The sequence below is a fragment of the Oncorhynchus kisutch genome, unplaced genomic scaffold (assembly GCF_002021735.2).
Source record: "Oncorhynchus kisutch isolate 150728-3 unplaced genomic scaffold, Okis_V2 Okis07a-Okis12b_hom, whole genome shotgun sequence".
Taxonomy (NCBI): domain Eukaryota; kingdom Metazoa; phylum Chordata; class Actinopteri; order Salmoniformes; family Salmonidae; genus Oncorhynchus; species Oncorhynchus kisutch.
In genome coordinates, this window is record NW_022261984.1 from 12,750,799 (window position 1) to 12,775,375 (window position 24,577).

Below are 24,577 nucleotides of genomic sequence, written 5' to 3' on the forward strand. Positions count from 1 at the left end.
CTGTGTGTGTGTGTGTGTGTGTGTCTGTCTCTGTGTGTGTGTGTGTGTGTCTGTCTCTGTGTGTGTGTGTGTGTGTGTCTGTCTCTGTGTGTGTGTGTGTGTGTGTGTGTCTGTCTGTGTGTGTGTGTGTGTGTCTGTCTCTGTCTGTGTGTGTGTGTGTGTGTGTGTGTGTGTGTGTGTCTGTCTCTGTGTGTGTGTGTGTGTGTGTGTCTGTCTCTGTGTGTGTGTGTGTGTGTGTGTGTCTGTCTCTGTGTGTGTGTGTGTGTCTGTGTGTCTGTGTGTGTGTGTGTGTGTGTGTGTGTCTGTGTGTCTGTGTGTGTGTGTGTGTCTATCTCTGTGTGTGTGTGTGTCTGTCTCTGTGTGTCTGTCTCTGTGTGTGTGTGTGTGTGTCTGTCTCTGTGTGTGTGTGTGTGTGTGTGTGTGTGTCTGTCTCTGTGTGTGTGTGTGTGTATGTCTGTCTGTCTGTGTGTATGTGTGTACCTGGTAGTAGGGCATGAACAGTGTGCAGACAGCGCAGTTCGGCAACATCTTGGCTGCGTTAGCGTTGTACTCTCTCTCCGCCGTGAAGTAACACTTCCTGTTCTGCCACAGGAAGAGGAGGGGCTTAGCCCATGGCTCAGCCTCTTGCTCCTCCCCCTCCATCAAAGACGCCTCCGGGGGTTCTGGGTAAAATTTAAAAAACAGGACTGTTCTGTGACGGAGTTTTAAAAAAAACGACTGTTGAACCAACAGACTTGATGCTGATGCTTTTAGTAACAGTTTACATGGGAGTCGTTTAGTGAGTCATTTAGCAGACTCTCTTATCCAGAGAGACTTACAGTAGGGAGTCATTTAGCAGACTCTCTTATCCAGAGAGACTGACAGTAGTGAGTCATTTAGCAGACTCTCTTATCCAGAGAGACTGACAGTAGGGAGTCATTTAGCAGACTCTCTTATCCAGAGAGACAAAGTAGGGAGTCATTTAGCAGACTCTCTTATCCAGAGAGACTGACAGTACAGTAGGGAGTCATTTAGCAGACTCTCTTATCCAGAGAGACTTACAGTAGGGAGTCATTTAACAGACTCTCTTATCCAGAGAGACTTACAGTAGTGAGTCATTTAGCAGACTCTCTTATCCAGAGAGACTGACAGTAGTGAGTCATTTAGCAGACTCTCTTATCCAGAGAGACTGACAGTAGGGAGTCATTTAGCAGACTCTCTTATCCAGAGACTGACAGTAGGGAGCCATTTAGCAGACTTTTATCCTGTCTGTTTTGGGGTAGTCATTCTAGATCGTTTGGGGTAGCTGTTTTGGGGTAGTTTGGGGTAGTCATTCTAGATCGTTTGGGGTAGCTGTTTTGGGGTAGTCAATCTATATCGTTTGGGGTAGTCAATCTAGATCGTTTGGGGTAGTCAATCTAGATCGTTTGAGGTAGTCAATCTAGATCGTTTGGGGGTAGTCAATCTAAATCGTTTGGGGTGGTCATTCTAGATCGTTTGGGGTAGTCAATCTAGATCGTTTGGGGTAGTCATTCTAGATCGTTTGGGGTAGTCATTCTAGATCGTTTGGGGTAGTCATTCTAGATCGTTTGGGGTAGTCATTCTAGATCGTTTGGGGTAGTCATTCTAGATCGTTTGGGGTAGTCATTCTAGATCGTTTGGGGTAGTCATTCTAGATCGTTTGGGGTAGTCAATCTAGATCGTTTGGGGTAGTCATTCAAGATCGTTTGGGGTAGTCAATCTAGATCGTTTGGGGTAGTCAATCTAGATCGTTTGGGGTAGTCATTCTAGATCGTTTGGGGTAGTCATTCTAGATCGTTTGGGGTAGTCAATCTAGATCGTTTGGGGTAGTCAATCTAGATCGTTTGGGGTAGTCAATCTAGATCGTTTGGGGTAGTCAATCTAGATCGGTTGGGGTAGTCATTCTAGATCGTTTGGGGTAGTCATTCTAGATCGTTTGGGGTAGTCATTCTAGATCGTTTTTACTAAATGTTATTTTTTTGTTTTCTTTCCTTCTTGTCCCCCATGATGTAGTCACTGTATCTAGTCACTGTATCTAGTCACTGTATCTAGTCACTGTACTTTATCATGTATCTAGTCACTGTATCTAGTCACTGTATCTAGTCACTGTATCTAGTCACTGTATCTAGTCACTGTATCTAGTCACTGTACTTTATCATGTATCTAGTCACTGTATCTAGTCACTGTATCTAGTCACTGTATCTAGTCACTGTATCTAGTCACTGTATCTAGTCACTGTATCTAGTCACTGTATCTAGTCACTGTACTTTATCATGTATCTAGTCACTGTATCTAGTCACTGTATCTAGTCACTGTATCTAGTCACTGTATCTAGTCACTGTATCTAGTCACTGTACTTTATCATGTATCTAGTCACTGTATCTAGTCACTGTACTTTATCATGTATCTAGTCACTGTATCTAGTCACTGTATCTAGTCACTGTATCTAGTCACTGTATCTAGTCACTGTACTTATCATGTATCTAGTCACTGTATCTAGTCACTGTATCTAGTCACTGTATCTAGTCACTGTATCTAGTCACTGTACTTATCATGTATCTAGTCACTGTATCTAGTCACTGTATCTAGTCACTGTATCTAGTCACTGTATCTAGTCACTGTATCTAGTCACTGTATCTAGTCACTGTACTTTATCATGTATCTAGTCACTGTATCTAGTCACTGTATCTAGTCACTGTATCTAGTCACTGTATCTAGTCACTGTATCTAGTCCACTGTACTTTATCATGTATCTAGTCACTGTATCTAGTCACTGTATCTAGTCACTGTATCTAGTCGTATCTAGTATGTATCTAGTCACTGTATCTAGTCACTGTACTTATCATGTATCTAGTCACTGTAATCTAGTCACTGTATCTAGTCACTGTATCTAGTCACTGTATCTAGTCACTGTACTTTATCATGTATCTAGTCACTGTATCTAGTCACTGTATCTAGTCACTGTATCTAGTCACTGTATCTAGTCACTGTACTTTATCATGTATCTAGTCACTGTATCTAGTCACTGTATCTAGTCACTGTATCTAGTCACTGTATCTAGTCACTGTATCTAGTCACTTGTACTTTATCATGTATCTAGTCACTGTATCTAGTCACTGTATCTAGTCACTGTATCTAGTCACTGTATCTAGTCACTGTACTTTATCATGTATCTAGTCACTGTATCTAGTCACTGTATGTAGTCCACTGTATCTAGTCACTGTATCTAGTCACTGTATCTAGTCACTGTATCTAGTCACTGTATGTAGTTGTGTGTGTGTGTGTTGTGTGTCTACCGTCGTCGCTGACAGCCTGTTGTTTGACAGTGGAGGGCACGGCCCGGGCGGTGGGCTTCCTCAGAGGGCGACGCCAGCTCTTACTGGTCCTCTTCGCCAGCGGAGCAGCAGGGTACTGGGAAAGACAGGGGGTCAAATGTCATTGGTGTGTGTGGTGCAGCTGGATACTGGAAGAGAACAGTGGTCAGGGTCAGACTGAGGGTTATTTCGACCAGGGGCCCCAATAGGGATATTTCGACCAGGGGCCCCAATAGGGATATTTCGACCAGGGCCCCAATAGGGATATTTTGACCAGGGGCCCCAATAGGGATATTTTGACCAGGGGCCCCAATAGGGATATTTTGACCAGGGGCCCCAATAGGGATATTTTGACCAGGGGCCCCAATAGGGATATTTTGACCAGGGGCCCCAATAGGGATATTTTGACCAGGGGCCCCAATAGGGATATTTTGACCAGGGGCCCCAATAGGGATATTTTTACCAGGGCCCCAATAGGGATATTTTGACCAGGGGCCCCAATAGGGATATTTTGACCAGGGGCCCCAATAGGGATATTTTGACCAGGGGCCCCAATAGGGATATTTTGACCTGGGCCCCAATAGGGATATTTTGACCTGGGCCCCAATAGGGATATTTTGACCTGGGCCCCAATAGGGATATTTGACTAAGCCCCTGTTCAAAAGTAATGCCCTATATAGGGAACAGGGTGCCAATTGGGACAAAACTAAGGTCACCGTGCAGCTAAATGAGGGAACTAATGTCATTGGTACATTTCTGAAACGCATAATAAAACCAGTCTTTGATTAAATATATATATAGCATGGTGTTGAAAAGATAATCAGAAGGATTGAGATGGGGATTTCCCAACGTGTGTGTTATCGTATGTGTATGTGTGTGTGTGTGTGTGTTATCGTATGTGTATGTGTGTGTGTGTGTGTTATCGTATATGTGTGTGTGTGTTATCGTGTGTGTTATCGTATATGTGTGTGTGTTATCGTATATGTGTGTGTGTTATCGTATATGTGTGTGTGTTATCGTATGTGTGTGTGTGTTATCGTATGTGTGTGTGTGTGTGTGTGTGTGTGTTATCGTATATGTGTGTGTGTGTTATCGTGTGTGTTATCGTGTGTGTGTTATCGTATATGTGTGTGTGTTATCGTATATGTGTGTGTGTTATCGTATGTGTGTGTGTGTTATCGTATGTGTGTGTGTGTGTGTGTGTGTGTGTGTGTTATCGTATATGTGTGTGTGTGTTATCGTGTGTGTGTTATCGTGTGTGTGTTATCGTGTGTGTGTGTGTGTTATCGTATGTGTGTGTGTGTTATCGTATGTGTGTGTGTGTGTGTGTGTGTGTGTTATCGTATGTGTGTGTGTGTGTTATCGTATGTGTGTGTGAGTGTTATCGTATGTGTGTGTGTGTGTGTGTGTGTGTGTGTGTGTTATCGTATGTGTGTGTGAGTGTTATCGTATGTGTGTGTGAGTGTTATCGTATGTGTGTGTGAGTGTTATCGTATGTGTGTGTGTGTGTGTGTTATCGTATGTGTGTGTGTGTTATCGTATGTGTGTGTGTTATCGTATATGTGTGTGTGTGTGTGTGTGTTATCGTATAGGTATGTGTGTGTGTGTGTGTTATCGTATATGTGTGTGTGTGTGTGTTATCGTATATGTGTGTGTGTGTGTGTTATCGTATAGGTATGTGTGTGTGTTATCGTATAGGTATGTGTGTGTGTTATCGTATAGGTATGTGTGTGTGTTATCGTATATGTGTGTGTGTGTGTGTTATCGTATGTGTGTGTGTGTTATCGTGTGTGTGTGTGTGTTATCGTGTGTGTGTGTGTGTGTTATCGTATGTGTGTGTGTGTGTGTGTGTGTGTTAGCGTATGTGCGTGTGTGTGTGTTATCGTATGTGTGTGTGTTATCGTATGTGTGTGTTATCGTATGCGCGCGTGTGTTATCGTATATTTGTGTGTGTGTGTGTGTTATCATATATATATATATGTGTGTGTGTGTATGTGTGTGTTATCGTATATGTATGTGTGTGTTATCGTATATGTGTGTGTGTGTTATCATATATATGTGTGTGTGTGTATGTTATTGTAAATGTGTGTGTGTGTTATCATATATATGTGTGTGTGTATGTTATTGTAAATGTGTGTGTGTGTTATCATATATATGTGTGTGTGTTATCGTATGTGTGTGTGTGTGTTATCGTATATGTGTGTGTGTTATCGTATATGTGTGTGTGTTATCGTATGTGTGTGTGTGTGTGTGTTATCGTATGTGTGTGTGTTATCGTATATATATGTGTGTGTGTGTGTGTGTGTGTGTGTTATCGTATATATATATATATATGTGTGTGTGTGTGTGTGTGTGTGTGTGTGTGTGTGTGTGTGTGTTATCGTATACGTGTGTGTGCTTTATGGTGTTTATGTGTCTCAGCAGCCATACGCACAGTGCAAACCTCTCCAGGTTCCAGCCCCGAGTCGCCACACTCAAAGTCTCTCAAATCATTATCATAGTCTTCCTCCCCTTCTTCCTCTTCTTCAGCCTCTCCTTCCGATGACTCACTACTACTCTCCTCCCTCGTGCTGCTCTGCCCCTCATCCTCCGAATCTCCCTCTTCCATATCGGACACCTCCCCTTCCCCCGGTCTCTCCTCCAAGGGCGATTCGGGAGGGTCAGGTTCTAGAGCCCCCTCGGCCTCCCTCTCCACCCCCAGTTCCCTGCACAGAGCCAGGGCTTCCGCTGCCTCCACCTCCCCTCTCTGGAGCTCAAAGTCTCCACAGAGGCCCAGGGGCTCCCCGACACCGGCCGACCCCAGAGAGGTGGACTCCAGCTGGGCCCAGGTGAGAGGCCCGTCCCCATGTCCCTCTGGGTCCTGGTCGTCCGTCTCAGTTTCGTGATCGAGGTCCGTGACCTCTTTGCACTGCGGCTCGGTCCACATGGTGTAAGGTAGTGCATCGTGGGTATAGTCGGCGGGGAGCTCCGGGTGGTGGAGGCTCTCGATGAGCACCGCAGGACTCTGGGAGTTGAGGTTCTTCCAGATGCCGTCTGAGAAAGGTTTGGGCTCCAGGTAGAGGTTTTGGGAACTACAAACAGAGTCCACGTTTCGAGAACTACAAATGGAATCCACATTTCGGGAACTACAAATGGAATCCACATTTTGGGAACTACAAATGGAATCCACATTTCGGGAACTACAAATGGAATCCACATTTTGGGAACTACAAATGGAATCCATGTTGGAGTGTGGAGTTTGGTCATGGTTGTGTTGGTGTTGTACTGTTGCTGAATGGTCATGCAATTCACTCAGCTCAGAAGAGTGTGTCAACTTATCTTTAGAAGTCAAACTGGTGCTAGCGAGATATAAACCCTTAGTACTGGAGTCTCTAAATACATCGTCTCTTTGAGAGGATCCTTCTGAGTCGGAGTCCATGGATACTGCTGTAGTTACCGTCGAGGACCTGTGTTTCTGAATTTGCTGCGTTGGCAGTAGTGTAACGTCACAGAGCATGTGGTTATTATTGCTAGCATGAGTCTCCGCGGAGGTTCGACTACAGTGGTTGTCGGTGGTCAGCACTGTTTCAGACAATGTTTGGATTGGTAGTGCTTCTAGATGGGAAGCGTCGGCGGCCATTTTGTGCAGAGAGGCGTCCATTTCGGGATGAGCGTCGCTGGTTGCACTAGCCGCCGCGTAAGCTGCTACCTGTAAATCCAGCTCTGGCCTATGGTGGTGGTCTTCAGTAGGACCAGAGTGCCGAGAGAGGGCCATTTTGTGATCAGAGGCGGCCATTTTGGGCCGAGCATTGCTAGTTGCATTAGCGACGTAAGCCGCTAACTGTAAATCCAGCTCTGGTCTATGGTGGTCTTCAGCAGAACCCAAGCGCCAGTCTCTGTAAGGCGCTAACGGTGGAAAATCCTCTTCCTCCGACTTCTTTGACGCCAACTCCACCTCGCACACCTCGTCCGTTAACGTTTCCGTTCCTGGCGAGAGGGTCGTGGGTGTCTCGCGTCGGAGCACGGGGGCGAGGACAGGGTGACTGCCCGGCAAATCCGGTAAGGTTAGAGCACCAACGCGTCGGCCAGTCGAGGAGGAGGACGACGACCTCGGACCTTTGATCTCGGCGTGACCTCCACTGACGGCGAGTGTGAGGGAGGGCATCTCCTGGGTGAGAACGGGCGGCAGAGGCGGGCAGAACCTCGTCTCTCCAGACAGTTCTGGAGTGAGGAAAGGCATGTCGACCCCGTTGTTCCTCTGGAGGAAAGGAGGGCAACAGTCTCGTAAACTACACCTCGGAAGAAGGGAAGGGTTTTGTATGGGGACACGGTTGTGTGTAGTACACATCGGGAGAGAGGAACGGTTTTCAACGGGAGTGCAGTTTTTTTCACCACACCTGAACAAGTTATCTGGACCAGAACCAGAAATAACACGTCCTCTGGACCCGGAGTCAGTATTCGTGTCAATGTCATTGTAAAGTGCTGGTGTTTTGCTTTCAGAGGTGTGACTGCTGTGTGTTGTAGTAGTAGTAGTAGTAGTAGTAGTATTAACCGCAGTACCTTGACACGTATCCATTTTATACTCAGTGCCGGGGGCTGAGGGCTGCAGGGTTGAGGTTAGGTTTAAAGATGACTTCTCTACGCAAGAAGAACTTGATTGAAAAGCTCCAGGGCCACAGGCCGAGTCCGTACACCCCTGAGCCCCAGTCGGGTGCACCGTTCTGGGGGAAGGTAACCTGGTCCGTAAGGGGTCTGGAGAGGGGTGGACATCCACAGAGCAGTCCTCGGGGACCTGTCCCAGTGGAGTCGATTCTATACATACTGACTTCAACGGTCCTCCGGGGATTTCTCTTCTTTCTGATCGGGAAGGTGTTGGGGCAGCCTCGGACCTCTGATGGGGTCCTTTAATGACCTCTGCGAACTCTGACCCTGAGGGGTTCTGTGGGGGGTTAGTGGGATGCAGATGGGGTGAGGGGTGAGTCCCCGCCCCTGTCCCTTGTTCTGTGGTGTCCACTGAGACAGGGGTCAGAGAGGGAGAGGGGCGAGAAGAGAAGTCGGAAGAGGGGAAAGACGAGGGGCGCAGAGGTTCAGGAGGACAGGGGAAGGCCAACCGGTCACTCTCCACTTCCATTCTGTTGACTTTCACCACACACATCTGCCGACAAGGACCTGTGGAACAGAGACACAACAGAAAATCCACTCAGATAAAAAAAATATATATATATACACCACCATAGAATTAGGAATTACAATTCTAGAATGAACCTGCTTATGATGGGTTACCCATAGAATTAGGAATTATAATTCTAGAATGAACCTGCTTATGATGGGTTACCCATAGAATTAGGAATTATAATTCTAGAATGGACATGAACCTGCTTATGATGGGTTAGCCATAGAATTAGGAATTACAATTCTAGAATGAACCTGCTTATGATGGGTTACCCATAGAATTAGGAATTATAATTCTAGAATGGACATGAACCTGTTTATGATGAGTTACCCATAGAATTAGGAATTGTTGTCACCCCTATTACTAGCCTGTCTGAACTTCTGGAGAGAGTTTGCTGCACTGAAAGTAAAGGGGCTGAATAATTATGCACACCGTTCCACTTCATGATTGTGTCCCACTTGTTGTTGATTCTTCTCAAAAGAATACAGTTTTATATCTTTATGTTTGAAGCCTGAAATGTGGCAAAAGGTCGCAAAGTTCAAGGGGGCCGAATACTTTCGCAAGGCACTGTATCTCTAGTCACCCCCAAAACAAATTCTTTCTTTGGCCGCCTCTCCTTCCAGTTCTCTGCTGCCAATGACTGGAACGAACTACAAAAATCTCTGAAACTTCTTATGATGGGATAAAGGGCAGCCCTTTTGGTCAGGGTGTTGGTCAACCACGCTTTACCAGTGCTGTTTATAAGACATGGTGTAAAATAACGAAGAATTTCGTCTGCACTGTATATCTGTTAGTTAGCCAGACTGATTTAGACAAATGGTTCCCATTCATTTTTTTGGACAATATTTTAGGTTGACAATAATTCTATTGCACAATTTCTCATATATCACACACCTTAGTTTTATTTTAAGTATCAGAATTATGCCTCTACTGACATTCATTCCAATTAGACTGGTTTGGATTTCTCCCTGACCAATATGGCTGACATTTTCACCCCATTCTGGAATGTTGACTGTTTATGACATAGCCCCTTTAGTCATTTAATAGGATCAATTACCATCGATCAATAAATCATTCAGAATCAAATCAACTAATCTCTTACCAGGGAGCCGGAGTGTATTCTCAGTCTGATCCTCTCCTTCCTCCTCATCGTCCTCATCCTCCCCAGCCCTGCAGCCTCTCCGGACCTTGGGACCCAGGGTGCCTCCGAGGCCCCTCCTCCTTGCCAGGACAGAGCACCCTTCCAAGGCGACAGGCTCCTCGCTGGTCCTCAGGCGCTTGGATCTGGTCCGTGGGTGTGAGAGGCTGCTGTAAAGGGGGACATATATATATTCAATGCATGTTCACACACACTTCCAAACTCCTCCCTCAACACCCCTCCCTCCCTCCATCCCCATCCAAACTCCTCCCTCCTCCCACACTCCTCCATCACCATCCAAACTCCTCCCCCATCCTCCCATCCCCTCCATCCCCATCCAAACCCTCCCCTCCTCCTCCCCCCACACTCCTCCATCCCCATCCAAACTCCTCCCACACCCTTCCATCCCCATAAAAACTCCTCCCTCCTCTCCCACACCCCTCCATCCCCATCCAAACTCCTCCCTCCTCCTCCCACACCCCTCCCTCCTCCCACACCCCTCCACCCCATCCTCCTTCCACACCCCTCCATCCCCAGCTTCCTCCTCCCACACTCTCCATCCCCATCTAAACTCCTCCCTCTCCTCCCACACCCCTCCCTCCATCCATCCCCATCCTCCACCTCTCGATCCCCATCCTCCTCCTCCCACACCCCTCCATCCCCATCCTCCTCCTCCCACACCCCTCCCTCCATCCATCCCCATCCAAACTCCTCCCACACCCCTCCATCCCCATCCTCCTCCTCCCACACCCCTCCCTCCATCCATCCCCATCCAAACTCCTCCCACACCCCATCCATTGCCATCCAAACTCCTCCCACACCCCTCCTCCCTCCTTCTCCTCCATCCCCATCCTCCCTCACCCTTCCATCCCTCTCCTCCTCCCTCACCCTTCCATCCCCATCCTCCTCCCTCACCCTTCCATCCCCATCCTCTCCCCCTCACCCTTCCATCCCCCTCCTCCTCCCTCACCCTCCTCCTCCCTCACCCTTCCATCCCCTCCTCCTCCCTCACCCTTCCATCCCCCTCCCTCACCCTTCCATCCCCATCCCTCCTCCCCCTCCCACACCCCTCCTCCTCCTCCTCCCTCACCCTTCCATCCCCATCCCTCCTCCCACACCCCTCCTCCTCCTCCTCCATCCCCATCCACCCTCACCCTTCCATCCCCATCCTCCTTCCTCCCACACCGCTCCATCCCCATCCTCCTCCTCCCACACCCCTCCATCCCCATCCTCCTTCTTCCCTCCCTCCCCATCCTCCTTCTTCCCTCCCTCCCCATCCTCCTTCCTCCCTCACCCTTCCATCCTCATACCTGTTCACAGGGGTCTTGACCCGGCTGCGCTGAAGCCAGTTCTGCAGTTCTGGGGTGGTGGCGGGCGTGGCTCGTGTGTGGTCCAGAGGACAGCAGTCTTTCCCAAGCTTCCACACAGCATAGCGGTCCGGTTGGAACCACTTCACAAAGGGATCCATGCTGATCTTCACCATGTCTTTACTGCATGTACACTAGGCAGGAGGGGAGAAGGGAGTTAGCATACTATTTAGTGTGGAACCTCTCCACAAAAGGAGACTAGAGAGGTAGGGAGGAGGGTTAGGAACCAGACTAGCATACTATTTAGTGTGGAATCTCTCCACAAAAGGAGACGAGAGGTAGGGAGGAGGGGAGAAGGGAGTTAGCATACTATTTAGTGTGGAACCTCTCCACAAAAGGAGACTAGAGAGGTAGGGAGGAGGGTTAGGAACCAGACTAGCATACTATTTAGTATGAAACCTCTCTACAAAAGGAGACTAGAGGGGTAGGGAGGAGGAGAGAAGGGAGTTAGCATACTATTTAGTGTGGAACCTCTCTAGGGGGGAAGTAGAATCTCTAGCTTCTTAGCTGTGTGTCCAGGGGGAAGTAGAATAACTAGCTTGTTAGCTGTGTGTGTCCAGGGGGAAGTAGAATCTCTAGCTTGTTAGCTGTGTGTCCAGGGGGAGTAGAATCTCTAGCTTGTTAGCTGTGTGTCCAGGGGGAAGTAGAATCTCTAGCTTGTTAGCTGTGTGTCCAGGGGGAAGTAGAATCTCTAGCTTGTTAGCTGTGTGTCCAGGGGGAAGTAGAATCTCTAGCTTGTTAGCTGTGTGTGTCCAGGGGGAAGTAGAATCTCTAGCTTGTTAGCTGTGTGTGTCCAGGGGGAAGTAGAATCTCTAGCTTGTTAGCTGTGTGTCCAGGGGGGAAGTAGAATCTCTAGCTTGTTAGCTGTGTGTGCTAGAAGCTTCCATTTTGAAAGTGACATCACCTGCCCTGAGACCCAGAGGTACTGCCTCCCCCCCAGAGGTACTGCCTCCCCCCCAGAGGTACTGCCTCCCCCCCAGAGGTACTGCCTCCCCCCCAGAGGTACTGCCTCCCCCCCAGAGGTACTGCCTCCCCCCCAGAGGTACTGCCCATAGTTCTGGAGGGGTCCCTGGTTCCACGTGGAAATACACACAACAGAAATAGTTCAGAGTAAACAGCGTGGCGTTTTCTTCATCTTACCTGAGTGGCCACCTTGCCGTAGTCGATCCATCGGACACTAGCGAAGTTGGTCGACTCGGCACAGTTGAAGCCGTGGTTGAAGCCAGCGTGGTACCCATAGGGAAAGGTGATCATAAACTCTCCCGCCTCCTGGGTGATCTGGAGAGGGGGGGGGAGGAGGGAGTTATTGAGGACAAAACTCGCCTGCCTCCTGGGTGATCTGGAGAGAGGGGGGGACGAGGGAGTTATTGAGGACAAAACTCGCCTGCCTCCTGGGTGATCTGGAGAGAGGGGGGGACGAGGGAGTTATTGAGGACAAAACTCTCCTGCCTCCTGGGTGATCTGGAGAGGGGGGGGGGCGAGGGAGTTATTGATCTGGAGAGAGGGGGGGACGAGGGAGTTATTGAGGACAAAACTCTCCTGCCTCCTGGGTGATCTGGAGAGAGGGGGGGACGAGGGAGTTATTGAGGACAAAACTCGCCTGCCTCCTGGGTGATCTGGAGAGAGGGGGGGACGAGGGAGTTATTGAGGACAAAACTCTCCTGCCTCCTGGGTGATCTGGAGAGAGGGGGGAGGAGGGAGTTATTGAGGACAAAACCACTGGAACATTTCCTCTATCAATTTGTCCCCATTGAGATCCCTTGACAGAAAAGAGAATCTCCCACACTGCTGTCGGCAGGATCACTTGTGTTAATCTAGCTAACGTATCAGCCTCACAGCCTCTACCAGATATACACAACCTCTCTCCTAATGACGACCAGGTCCAGACAGTATCTCAGGATAGTTAACGTATCCTAATGACGACCAGGTGAGGGTTAGGTATCTCAGGATAGTTAACGTATCCTAATGACGACCAGGTGAGGGTTAGGTATCTCAGGATAGTTAACGTATCCTAATGACGACCAGGTTAGGGTTAGGTATCTCAGGATAGTTAACATATCCTAATGACGACCAGGTTAGGGTTAGGTATCTCAGGATAGTTAACGTATCCTAATGACGACCAGGTGAGGGTTAGGTATCTCAGGATAGTTAACGTATCCTAATGACGACCAGGTGAGGGTTAGGTATCTCAGCAGTAAACTGTATACAACCAGTCAATACATAAAGACAATCAACTAAAGTGAAGAGCTGTTGTAATGTTGGTCCAGATGACTAGAAGGCAGGTTGGTGATAGTGTAGAAGTGTGTTCTACACTATGTTGTAGCAACAGTTGAGATGAAAGGCTTTTCAAAAGTGACAGTTGAGGTGAAAGGCTATTCAAAAGTGACAGTTGAGATGAAAGGCTTTTCAAAAGTGACAGTTGAGATGAAAGGCTATTCAAAAGTGACAGTTGAGATGAAAGGCTTTTCAAAAGTGACAGTTGAGATGAAAGGCTTTTCAAAAGTGACAGTTGAGATGAAAGGCTTTTCAAAAGTGGCAGTTAAAACAGTCAGTTTGTCTCACCTTGTCGAAAGGGATGCTATACTTCTTCAGGATAGAAGGGGAGATCAGGGTCATCTTGTGACGGAGAAAAGCCTCACATCCTTTAAACCCGTTGGGGAAGAAACCTGGAAAACACACACACACACACACAACGTGGAGAGACTGTTAGATAGATTGACAGAGTCAACACAGTGCTTTTGGGTACAAGGTCTATCCTCCTAAGACCGCGTTTAGACAGGCAGCCCAGTTATAGTCAAAAGACCAGAATTGGGCTGCCTGTCTAAACGCTGCCTAAGTGTTCTACTTTTAACCTAAGATTACCTGTAGCCAGTCTCTCCAGTCTCTTCCCATGCTCAGGGGGGATGGCATACCTGTAGACGGAGACAATGTGTCTGTTAATATAGACAATGTGTCTGATGTTACTATACCTGTAGACGGAGACAATGTGTCTGTTAATATAGACAATGTGTCTGATGTTACTATACCTGTAGACGGAGACAATGTGTCTGTTAATATAGACAATGTGTCTGTTAATATAGACAATGTGTCTGTTAATATAGACAATGTGTCTGTTAATATAGACAATGTGTCTGTTAATATAGACAATGTGTCTGATGTTACTATACCTGTAGACGGAGACAATGTGTCTGTTAATATAGACAATGTGTCTGATGTTACTATACCTGTAGACGGAGACAATGTGTCTGTTAATATAGACAATGTGTCTGTTAATATAGACAATGTGTCTGTTAATATAGACAATGTGTCTGTTAATATAGACAATGTGTCTGTTAATATAGACAATGTGTCTGTTAATATAGACAATGTGTCTGTTAATATAGACAATGTGTCTGTTAATATAGACAATGTGTCTGTTAATATAGACAACGTGTCTGTTAATATAGACAACGTGTCTGTTAATATAGACAACGTGTCTGTTAATATAGACAACGTGTCTGTTAATATAGACAACGTGTCTGTTAATATAGACAACGTGTCTGTTAATATAGACAACGTGTCTGTTAATATAGACAACGTGTCTGTTAATATAGACAACGTGTCTGTTAATATAGACAACGTGTCTGTTAATATAGACAACGTGTCTGTTAATATAGACAATGTGTCTGTTAATATAGACAATGTGTCTGTTAATATAGACAATGTGTCTGTTAATATAGACAATGTGTCTGTTAATATAGACAATGTGTCTGTTAATATAGACAATGTGTCTGATGTTACTATACCTGTAGACGGAGACAATGTGTCTGTTAATATAGACAATGTGTCTAATGTTACTATACCTGTAGACGGAGACAATGTGTCTGTTAATATAGACAATGTGTCTGTTAATATAGACCATGTGTCTGATGTTACTATACCTGTAGACGGAGACAATGTGTCTGTTAATATAGACAATGTGTCTGTTAATGTAGACAATGTGTCTGTTAATATAGACCATGTGTCTGATGTTACTATACCTGTAGACGGAGACAATGTTTGTCAGGTTAATACAGAAGGGGAATAGTAAACTAGTGTATGGGTAGGTGTTATGTATGAGACAAACTGTTTAGATGTGCCATCCTCTACACTGACAATACTGGCCCCTAGTGGTGAGCCTTGGAATTCTACCTATTCTAAAGTTCCTGACATGGAACTCTGTAGAACTCTGTAGAACTCTGTAGAACTCTGTAGAACTCTGTAGAACTCTGTAGAACTCTGTAGAACTCTGTAGAACTCCCTCAGGGTTCTGAGGCATTCCGTTTCACCCACACCTCTTCTCCCCCATCAGAAGCCCCATATTAAACTATCAGTCTGAGGTAAGGGTGTGTGTATGTGTGTGTAAGGGGAGAGGGAGGACTGCCCCAGGAGTGGGAGAGGAGGGTTTGGAGAAGGGGAGGGGTTGAGAGAAGAGCTTCTTGGTGGTCCTCCCCTCCAGGGAAATGTGTCTAAATGGGGAGAGTTGAGAACCATGTGTGTGTTGCAGGGCTTCCTGCTCTAATGGACAGCAGTATACCTCCAGGGGAAGAGAGAGATGGGGAGACTGAGGGAGGGAGAGAGGGAGGGAGGAGAGGGAGAGGGAAAGAGGGAGGTGGAAAGAGGGAGGTGGAAAGGGGGAGACTGAGGGAGGGAGGTGGAAAGAGGGAGGAGAAAAGAGGGAGGAGAGGGAGGAGAAAAGAGAGAGGAGAGGGAGGTGGAAAGAGGGAGGAGAGGGAGGAGAAAAGAGGGAGGAGAGGGAGGTGGAAAGAGGGAGGAGAGGGAGGAGAAAAGAGGGAGGTGGAAAGAGGGAGGAGAGGGAGGAGAAAAGAGGGAGGAGGAAAGAGGGAGGAGAGGGAGGTGGAAAGAGGGAGGAGAGGGAGGTGGAAAGAGGGAGGAGAGGGAGCAGAAGGAGGGAGGAGAGGGAGCAGAAGGAGGAGAAAAGAGGGAGGAGAAGGAGGTGCAAAGAGGGAGGAGAAGGTGGTGAAAAGAGGGAGGAGAGGGAGGTGGAAAGAGGGAGGAGGAAAGAGGGAGGAGAGGGAGGTGGAAAGGGGGAGGAGAGGGAGGTGGAAAGGGGGAGGAGAGGGAGGTGGAAAGGGGGAGGAGAGGGAGGTGGAAAGAGGGAGGAGAGGGAGGTGGAAAGAGGGAGGAGAGTGAGGTGAAAAGAGTGAGGAGAGGGAGGAGGAAAGAGGGAGGAGAGGGAGGTGGAAAGAGGGAGGTGGAAAGAGGGAGGAGAGGGAGGTGGAAAGAGGGAGGAGAGGGAGGTGGAAAGAGGGAGGAGAGGGAGGTGGAAAGGGGGAGGAGAGGGAGGTGGAAAGGGTGAGGAGAGGGAGGTGGAAAGGGGGAGGAGAGGGAGGTGGAAAGGGGGAGGGAGGTGGAAAGGGGGAGGAGAGGGAGGTGGAAAGAGGGAGGTGGAAAGGGGGAGAGAGGGAGACTTACGAGGGAGGAAATAAAGAAGTAATTCCCCTGTCCCTTCCTACCCATCTCTCCCTCTAACCCCGCCTCTCAGTTTGCCTGAGACACACCATGCTAGTAAATAACAGTATCCCCCTACCAGGACTTGGGCTCTCCAAAGTGCAGGTAGTTGATGCTATAAAGGTCCATGTCTTCAGTGTGCCAGGAGAAGCTGGTCTTCCACATGCCGAAGTACAGGTAGGGTGTGTTCACCCCCTGGATAGAAACACCACAGTCCTCTTCAATCACATCCAGGATGGAGTTGAGGTGGCCGATGTTCCACTCCTCTATACCCTACAGGAGAGGAGGAGGGAGGAGGAGAGAGGAGGAGGAGAGAGGGAATTAGATGAGACAGAAGGGAGAGAAGAGGAGAGGGGAGGAGAGAATTAGATGAAAGAGAAGGGAGAGAAGAGGAGAGGAGGAGAGAGGAAAGAGAGAATTAGATGAGACAGAAGGGAGAGAGGAGGAGAGGGGAGGAGAGAGAGGAGAGATGAGACAGAAGGGAGAGAAACAACAAGAGAGAGTTGAGGTGTCAGATATTCCACTCCTCTATACTTCACCCTGCACCAGGACAGAGGAGAGGTGGGGATGACTAGAAAGGAATATACAGGGAGTGAAATGACAGAGATCCTGAGGATCAGTGATGAGTGACAGAGAGAGGAGAGAGAGACGGATATTCTGAGTCCTGAGACATCTACCTCGTCATAGAGGCTCCCGGGGACGTCAGCTCCATATATGGGAGATACGAAGGTCAGGTTCTTCCAGTACTTCCTCTCCAGGTCCTCATAGTTCAGGTAGCGGGGAGTACAGTATCTGGAGAGGTAGAAGATCTATGTTATAACTACTATACTAAATATAACACATTATAGTTCAGGTAGAGGGGAGTACAGTATCTGGAGAGGTAGAAGATCTATGTTATAACTACTATACTAAATATAACACATTATAGTTCAGGTAGAGGGGAGTACAGTATCTGGAGAGGTAGAAGATCTATGTTATAACTACTATACTAAATATAACACATTATAGTTCAGGTAGAGGGGAGTACAGTATCTGGAGAGGTAGAAGATCTATGTTATAACTACTATACTAAATATAATATGTGTGTGTTTATAGTTACTGACTTGTCACTGTTGGAGAGGCGTCTGAACACCTGTGTGTGTATGTGTGTGTGTGTGTGTGTGTGTATGTGTGTGTGTATGTGTGTAGTTACTGACTTGTCACTGTTGGCGAGGCGTCTGAACTCCTTAACGCTGAGCGGTTTCTTCTGGATGTTGAACTGAGTGAACAGGCCTGACTGGCCAGCAACCATCTGCTGGATAGGAGCGTGGATCACCAGGTCATCAATATCATCATAGCTACACCGAGGACGCCAGCCTTTAGGAGGAATCACCTGGAGACAGGTAGAGGAGAGGGGTTATCACCTGGAGACAGGTAGAGGAGAGAGAGAGGGGGTTATCACCTGGAGACAGGTAGAGAAGAGAGAGAGGGGGGTATCACCTGGAGACAGGTAGAGAAGAGAGAGAGGGGGGTTAACACCTGGAGACAGGTAGAGAAGAGAGAGAGGGGGGTTATCACCTGGAGACAGGTAGAGAAGAGAGAGAGGGGGGTTATCACCTGGAGACAGGTAGAGAAGAGAGAGAGGGGGGTTATCACCTGGAGACAGGTAGAGAAGAGAGAGAGAGGGGGGTTATCACCTGGAGACAGGTAGAGAAGAGAGAGAGAGGGGGGTTATCACCTGGAGACAGGTAGAGAAGAGAGAGAGGGGGGTTATCACCTGGAGACAGGTAGAGAAGAGAGAGAGGGGGGTTATCACCTGGAGACAGGTAGAGAAGAGAGAGAGGGGGGTTATCACCTGGAGACAGGTAGAGGAGAGAGAGAGGGGGTTATCACCTGGAGACAGGTAGAGGAGAGAGTTATCACCTGGAGACAGGTAGAGGAGAGAGTTATCACCTGGAGACAGGTAGAGAAGAGAGAGAGAGGGGGGTTATCACCTGGAGACAGGTAGAGGAGAGAGGGGGGTTATCACCTGGAGACAGGTAGAGAAGAGAGAGAGGGGGTTATCACCTGGAGACAGGTAGAGGAGAGAGAGAGGGGGTTATCACCTGGAGACAGGTAGAGGAGAGGGGGGGTTATCACCTGGAGACAGGTAGAGGAGAGAGGGGGTTATCACCTGGAGACAGGTAGAGGAGAGAGGGGGGTTATCACCTGGAGACAGGTAGAGGAGAGAGGGGGGTTATCACCTGGAGACAGGTAGAGGAGAGAGGGGGGTTATCACCTGGAGACAGGTAGAGGAGAGAGGGGGGTTATCACCTGGAGACAGGTAGAGGAGAGAGGAGAGGGTTATCACCTGGAGACAGGTAGAGGAGAGGGGGGGTTATCACCTGGAGACAGGTAGAGGAGAGAGAGGGGGTGGGGGGTTATCACCGGGAGACAGGTAGAGGAGAGAGAGGGTTATCACCTGGAGACAGGTAGAGGAGAGAGGGGTTATCACCTGGAGACAGGTAGAGGAGAGAGGGGGTGGGGGGTTATCACCTGGAGACAGGTAGAGGGTGATAATCCCCAATTTACACTCAGACAAGCACACACACACACATAGGTTGTTCTCTCATCTTTCCTGAACAGACACACACCAAACACACTTCCAGTCCTACTCTCAGGCACACACCCCCACCTTGGCGAGGCCAGCACGGTGCGCCCCCTGGGCCTCCATGTGGGCCAGGTACCGGTTGAAGTCTCTGAACTCCTCCACGGTGGGCCTGAAGGTCATGATCTTGCAGGAGGGGTTAACGGGGCCATAGACCTCCGCCCCTGCCATCCTGCCTGCTCACACAGAGGAAGCCTGGACAGAGAAACAGTCACTCCTCATTAGAATCAGGGCAGGAGGGGGTTAACAGGAGAGGGGGGGGGTTAACAGGGCAGGGGGGGTTAACAGGGCAGGAGGGGGTTAACAGGGCAGGAGGGGGTTAACAGGGCAGGAGGGGGTTAACAGGGCGGGGGGGGGTTAACAGGGCAGGGGGGGGGTTAACAGGGCAGGGGGGGGTTAACAGGGAAGGAGGGGGTTAACAGGGCCGTAGACCCCCTGCCTCCACCAATTAAACCCAGACAGAGAAAAGAGTATAATATAAACTGGGTGGTTCGAGCCCTGAATGCTGATTGGCTGACGGCCGTGGTATAATCAGACCGTATACCATGGGTATGACAAAAACAGTTATTTTTACTGCTCTAATTACATTGGTAAACAGTTTATAATAACAATAATGCCAATTTACCACGGCTAAAGGCTGTATCCAGGCACTCCTCGATGCGCGTTAGAACAACCCCTAGCCGTGGTATATTGGCCATATACCACACCGTCTCTGGCCTTACTGCTTAAATAGAATACAGGCTTGGGCCATAGGCTGTCTGACTAGACTGATAAAACCTAGAGATACATACCGTAGAGACACGAGATCCCAGCTAGTCTACATACCGTAGAGACACTAGATCCCAGCTAGTCTACATACCGTAGAGACACTAGATCCCAGCTAGTCTACATACCGTAGAGACACTAGATCCTAGCTAGTCTACATACCGTAGAGACACTAGATCCCAGCTAGTCTACATACCGTAGAGACACTAGATCCCAGCTAGTCTACATACCGTAGAGACACTAGATCCCCAGCAAGTCTACATACCGTAGAGACACTAGATCCCAGCTAGCCTACATTCTGTAGAGACACTAGATCCCAATTAATCTACATACTGTAGACACTAGATCCCAGCTAGTCTACATACTGTAGACACTAGATCCCAGCTAGTCTACATACTGTAGACACTAGATCCCAGCTAGTCTACATACTGTAGAGACACTAGATCCCAGCTAGCCTACATTCTGTAGAGACACTAGATCCCAATTAATCTACATACTGTAGACACTAGATCCCAGCTAGTCTACATACCGTAGAGACACTAGATCCCCAGCTAGTCTACATACCGTAGAGACACTAGATCCCAGCTAGTCTACATACTGTAGAGACACTAGATCCCAGCTAGTCTACATACCGTAGAGACACTAGATCCCAGCTAGTCTACATACCGTACAGACACTAGATCCCAGCTAGTCTACATACTGTACAGACACTAGATCCCAGCTAGTCTACATACTGTACAGACACTAGATCCCAGCTAGTCTACATACTGTACAGACACTAGATCCCAGCTAGTCTACATACTGTACAGACACTAGATCCCAGCTAGTCTACATACCGTACAGACACTAGATCCCAGCTAGCCTACATACCGTAGAGACACTAGATCCCAGCTAGTCTACATACCGTAGAGACACTAGATCCCAGCTAGTCTACATACCGTAGAGACACGAGATCCCAGCTAGTCTACATACCGTAGAGACACTAGATCCCAGCTAGTCTACATACCGTAGAGACACTAGATCCCAGCTAATCTACATACTGTAGAGACACTAGATCACAGCTAGTCTACATAACATAGAGACACTAGATCCCAGCTAGCCTACATTCTGTAGAGACACTAGATCCCAGCTACAGTTGAAGTCAGAAGTTTACATACACCTCAGCCAACTACATTTAAACTCGGTTTTCACAATCCCTGACATTTAATCCTAGTAAAAATGCCCTGTCTTAGGTCAGTTAGGATCACTACTTTATTTTAAGAATGTGAAATGTCAGAAAAATAGTAGAGAATGATTTCTTTCAGCTTTTATTTCTTTCATCACATTCCCAGTGGGTCAGAAGTTTACATACACTCAATTAGTATTTGGTAGCATTGCCTTTAAATTGTTTAACTTGGGTCAAACGTTGCGGGGAGACTTCCACAAGCTTCCCACAATAAGCAACACATAGGTTATTATTGTGTAACTAACCAATAAGGCCCGATAACAATGTTAACCTATGTGCAACACATTTATTATTCTTATCAGGCCTCATTGGTTAATTACACAAAACAGCCAAGGAAGCTGGCTTCTCTTCCTTCTTCCCGAGTCCAGCTCGAACACACCTGATTCTACTAATTAACTCATCACCAATCCAATAAGCCTTGATAAGCTAGTAGATTAGCTGAACTAATAAACCCAGTGTTGCAGACAGTGCAACTGCAATAAATCAGCCTCCAAAATGGCCCCTATTCCATATATTGTAAGGGGATTTGAACTTGAGTCCAATGCTCTAACCACTAGGCTACCCGCCGCCCCCCAATAAATCAGCCTCCAAAATGGTCCCTATTCCATATATAGTACACTACTTTTGACAAGGGTTGGCACCCTATTCCTTATTTAGTTCACTACTTTAGACCAGGGTTGGCACCCTATTCCATATATAGTACACTACTTTTGACCATAGCATAGGGGTATGGGTTCTGGTCAAACGTTGTGCACTAAAAAGGGTGTTCTTTGGGATGCACTCCTATGCTGTCTTACTCATGTCACCTTCAGTTTCGCTGTGTGTTATTTACAAGTTGGACCACTGGGTGGCGGTCATCTCCCACAAAGGAAATGGTGGTCCTCCCAAAATATTCTGACAACCCCTCTACTAGTTACCACCAGCAGGGTTCCCGATTACCAAAACTCTGGGGTCCATCCCGAATGGCACCCTATTCCCTACATAGTGAACTACTTTTGACCAGGGCTTACATCAACATTAGAGCACTATATAGGGAATAGGGTGCTATTTGGTATACTCACTTTGGATTTACTTTGACAAAGGAGACAAAGGACTAGACACACAATAACAGTTGGTTTCTTAAAAAAATAAAAAGAGTTGAAGCAAAACAGTACAATGAGGAATAGACCCACAATAAGGAAATGCATCTCAAATCATTCATTTAGATGATCTCACAAAGCAATGAACGGCTAATACAATAACAATAAAAACCGTTACATTTGAATTGATTCGAATAAAGTAAATCTATTAATTATGTTGTTGCATATCATGTTTGATATAAAAACGGTAACTTTGCCATTTAAAGCTGTTCAACCATTTTCTTAAAAATCATGCAATGCACTTATTATATATATATAGTAGCTAAATGATTAAATCACTTGTGACAGTGCATTTATTTCCCAAGATAAGTCCGAAGTACAGTGTGGCTAATCTGATCTTTGTCTGTCTTCCTGTCCGAGCTCGTCTACGTTCAGTTGTGGTAGCCAGCAATGGCAGATCGAAGGAGACAGTTCAAATAATTGATAACTACGACTTGATAAGAAACCAACCACTCCCTTTCTTTCGTTATTGTCAGAATTCAAGAGTCTTACAGTAGTCAAACGTGAGATAAATAACAAGAACTGGTTACGTTGAGAAAAGGGATAAGTAACCAGTTTGCTAAACTGGCCATCTTGCACAATGCGCGTAGCAGAGATGGGGGTTTAAATCCCATCTTGAATGGATGCTGTCGAGATTTATGCTAACTAACAAGGCCCGAGGTTAGCTAGCAAGCTACAAGCTGACCAAATATACTCCACGAATTCAACATATATCGACCATGAAGAGTCTGGCTGTTATCCAGACACACATAGAAATACATTTACCTAGTAACGTTAGTATTGTGCATCGCAGTTTCACTGGTTTAACTAGCTAACAACAGATTAACAGTTGGCTATTTGCTAGTAGAAGTTAGCACGACGAAAACACTAAGTCAACGGGTTCGAGTTAGCCTCACCAGCTAACTGTGAGAGGTAACTGTTAGCTAGCCGGTAATAAAACAGGGTATAAATAAACATTCTGTGTAAGATGTATAACGTAGACTATGTCCAAGCAGAACTACTATATCTACAGCCAGTTTAACTATATGCACTGATGTCTGAATCAATTGATAAATGCATGCAAGCAGCGAAAACGAGATGATGTTGTTAGCCAACGTGTGCCAAGTTGGGCTAGCTAGCAACGGTAGCTTAGTTACCCTAGCCAGCCAGTTAGCCTAGCCAGCCAGTTAGCTTTTAGCCAACCAGTTAGCTTAGCCAACCAGTTAGCCTAGCCAACCAGTTAGCTTAGCCAACCAGTCCACCGCTTACAAACGAAAATAGACGCCACAAACTAGTTGACACTGAACGTTATAGTCATGAATTAAACCCGTGTTATAGATTGCATTTGTAAGGAAACTTGTACTGTACCTTTTGGTGTATGAAAAATGTGTGTTTCGTTGTATTGTTGTTTATCTCTTCTCGCCCTGATCGCCCAGCTGTTTTCATACAACAGCTGGTCAACAGCGACTTGTTCTTCTGTCTGGTCGATAAGCAGATTTCAGACCAGTGGTGCAGTTGGCTGCCCCCTGTCGGAAAGATGCACCTTCACTTCAACAAATGTAGAAAAAAAATAAGAAACATTTAAAAAATTAAGCATTTATTTAATTATAGGAATATAAAAATAAGAAACATGTAAAAATTAAGCATTTAATTCTAGGATTATTTTCTATTAAATGTTCATTCAGAAATGCTTGGTTTTTCACTTTTTTGGGGGGTGACACATTTCGATTGATATTTCCTACCTTCCTGTATTCCTATTGTTTCAGTGTCTACACAGAATTTCCCAGTTTATATACATGTAAAGAATGAATAAGACTACGTGTGTGCAATATGAATGTCGCTATATATGTCTGTTATCGTTGCTATGTGTGAAGCAGGTGTTAAAACGAATTCCAGTTAGCACGACCGACTAGGAGATAGTGAAAGAGGAGTGGCATCCATCACCGTTCACTAGGAACCAAACGGACGCGAACGATCCAAAAAGGGGGCGGGATCTACATGACTTCGTCCAATAAGAAGCTATAATATTCGTTGCAAACTGTTTACCGTTAAAACGTTTTGCTACGACATGGATTAATGAATACAGCCCAGGGTGACAACGCCGATGACTTTCTATGAACATGGCCGCTCAAGATGAACTCAGTAAGTTTTTAACTGCTTTTTGCAGTGATTAAATGTAAGACACTTCATGTATCGGTAACATGTATTATTGCATTTAGTACACAGTCATAACTTTGTTCTATCGAGCGAAAAACGCCTGTGATATGAACACGTTGATTTGAGGTAGCTGGCTAATGCTAGTTAGAAGGCCGTCTGCACAGTCATGGTCCAAATGAAAGTGTTGTATTAAAGATCAACGTGATCTGATGGCGACTGGAATAG

The 24,577-nt window shown here is 46.8% G+C and overlaps 2 protein-coding genes across 11 annotated transcripts in view; one reads left to right on the forward strand and one right to left on the reverse strand.

Annotated features, from left to right (window-relative positions):
* LOC109887719 (lysine-specific demethylase 4C-like) overlaps positions 1 to 23,712 on the reverse strand; it is a 52,588-nt gene extending 28,876 nt beyond the window's left edge. For 5 of the 10 annotated variants that reach the window (XM_031814710.1, XM_031814709.1, XM_031814705.1 and 2 more), the window contains exons 1-13: positions 23,564 to 23,710; positions 19,115 to 19,282; positions 17,658 to 17,833; positions 17,139 to 17,253; positions 16,541 to 16,734; positions 13,834 to 13,883; positions 13,534 to 13,637; positions 12,112 to 12,249; positions 10,915 to 11,105; positions 9,569 to 9,774; positions 5,749 to 8,462; positions 3,297 to 3,411; positions 481 to 662 (exon numbers count right to left, since the gene is read on the reverse strand). In XM_031814710.1, the coding sequence (XP_031670570.1) occupies positions 481 to 662; positions 3,297 to 3,411; positions 5,749 to 8,462; positions 9,569 to 9,774; positions 10,915 to 11,105; positions 12,112 to 12,249; positions 13,534 to 13,637; positions 13,834 to 13,883; positions 16,541 to 16,734; positions 17,139 to 17,253; positions 17,658 to 17,833; positions 19,115 to 19,258 (4,329 nt within the window). In that variant the 5' untranslated portion in view covers positions 19,259 to 19,282; positions 23,564 to 23,710. Of the gene's footprint in view, positions 1 to 480; positions 663 to 3,296; positions 3,412 to 5,748; positions 8,463 to 9,568; positions 9,775 to 10,914; positions 11,106 to 12,111; positions 12,250 to 12,597; positions 12,649 to 13,533; positions 13,638 to 13,833; positions 13,884 to 16,540; positions 16,735 to 17,138; positions 17,254 to 17,564; positions 17,573 to 17,657; positions 17,834 to 19,114; positions 19,283 to 23,563 lie in introns of those variants that run through there. The other 5 variants (XM_031814703.1, XM_031814702.1, XM_031814704.1 and 2 more) reach the window with 4 other exon arrangements.
* A 519-nt stretch (positions 23,713 to 24,231) lies between these two features.
* The window catches only part of ecpas (Ecm29 proteasome adaptor and scaffold), a 50,019-nt gene continuing 49,673 nt past the window's right edge, over positions 24,232 to 24,577 (forward strand). Inside the window, exon 1 of the mRNA XM_031814600.1 lies at positions 24,232 to 24,337. Within this exon, the coding sequence (XP_031670460.1) occupies positions 24,310 to 24,337 (28 nt within the window). The 5' untranslated portion in view covers positions 24,232 to 24,309. The remainder of the gene's footprint in view (positions 24,338 to 24,577) is intronic.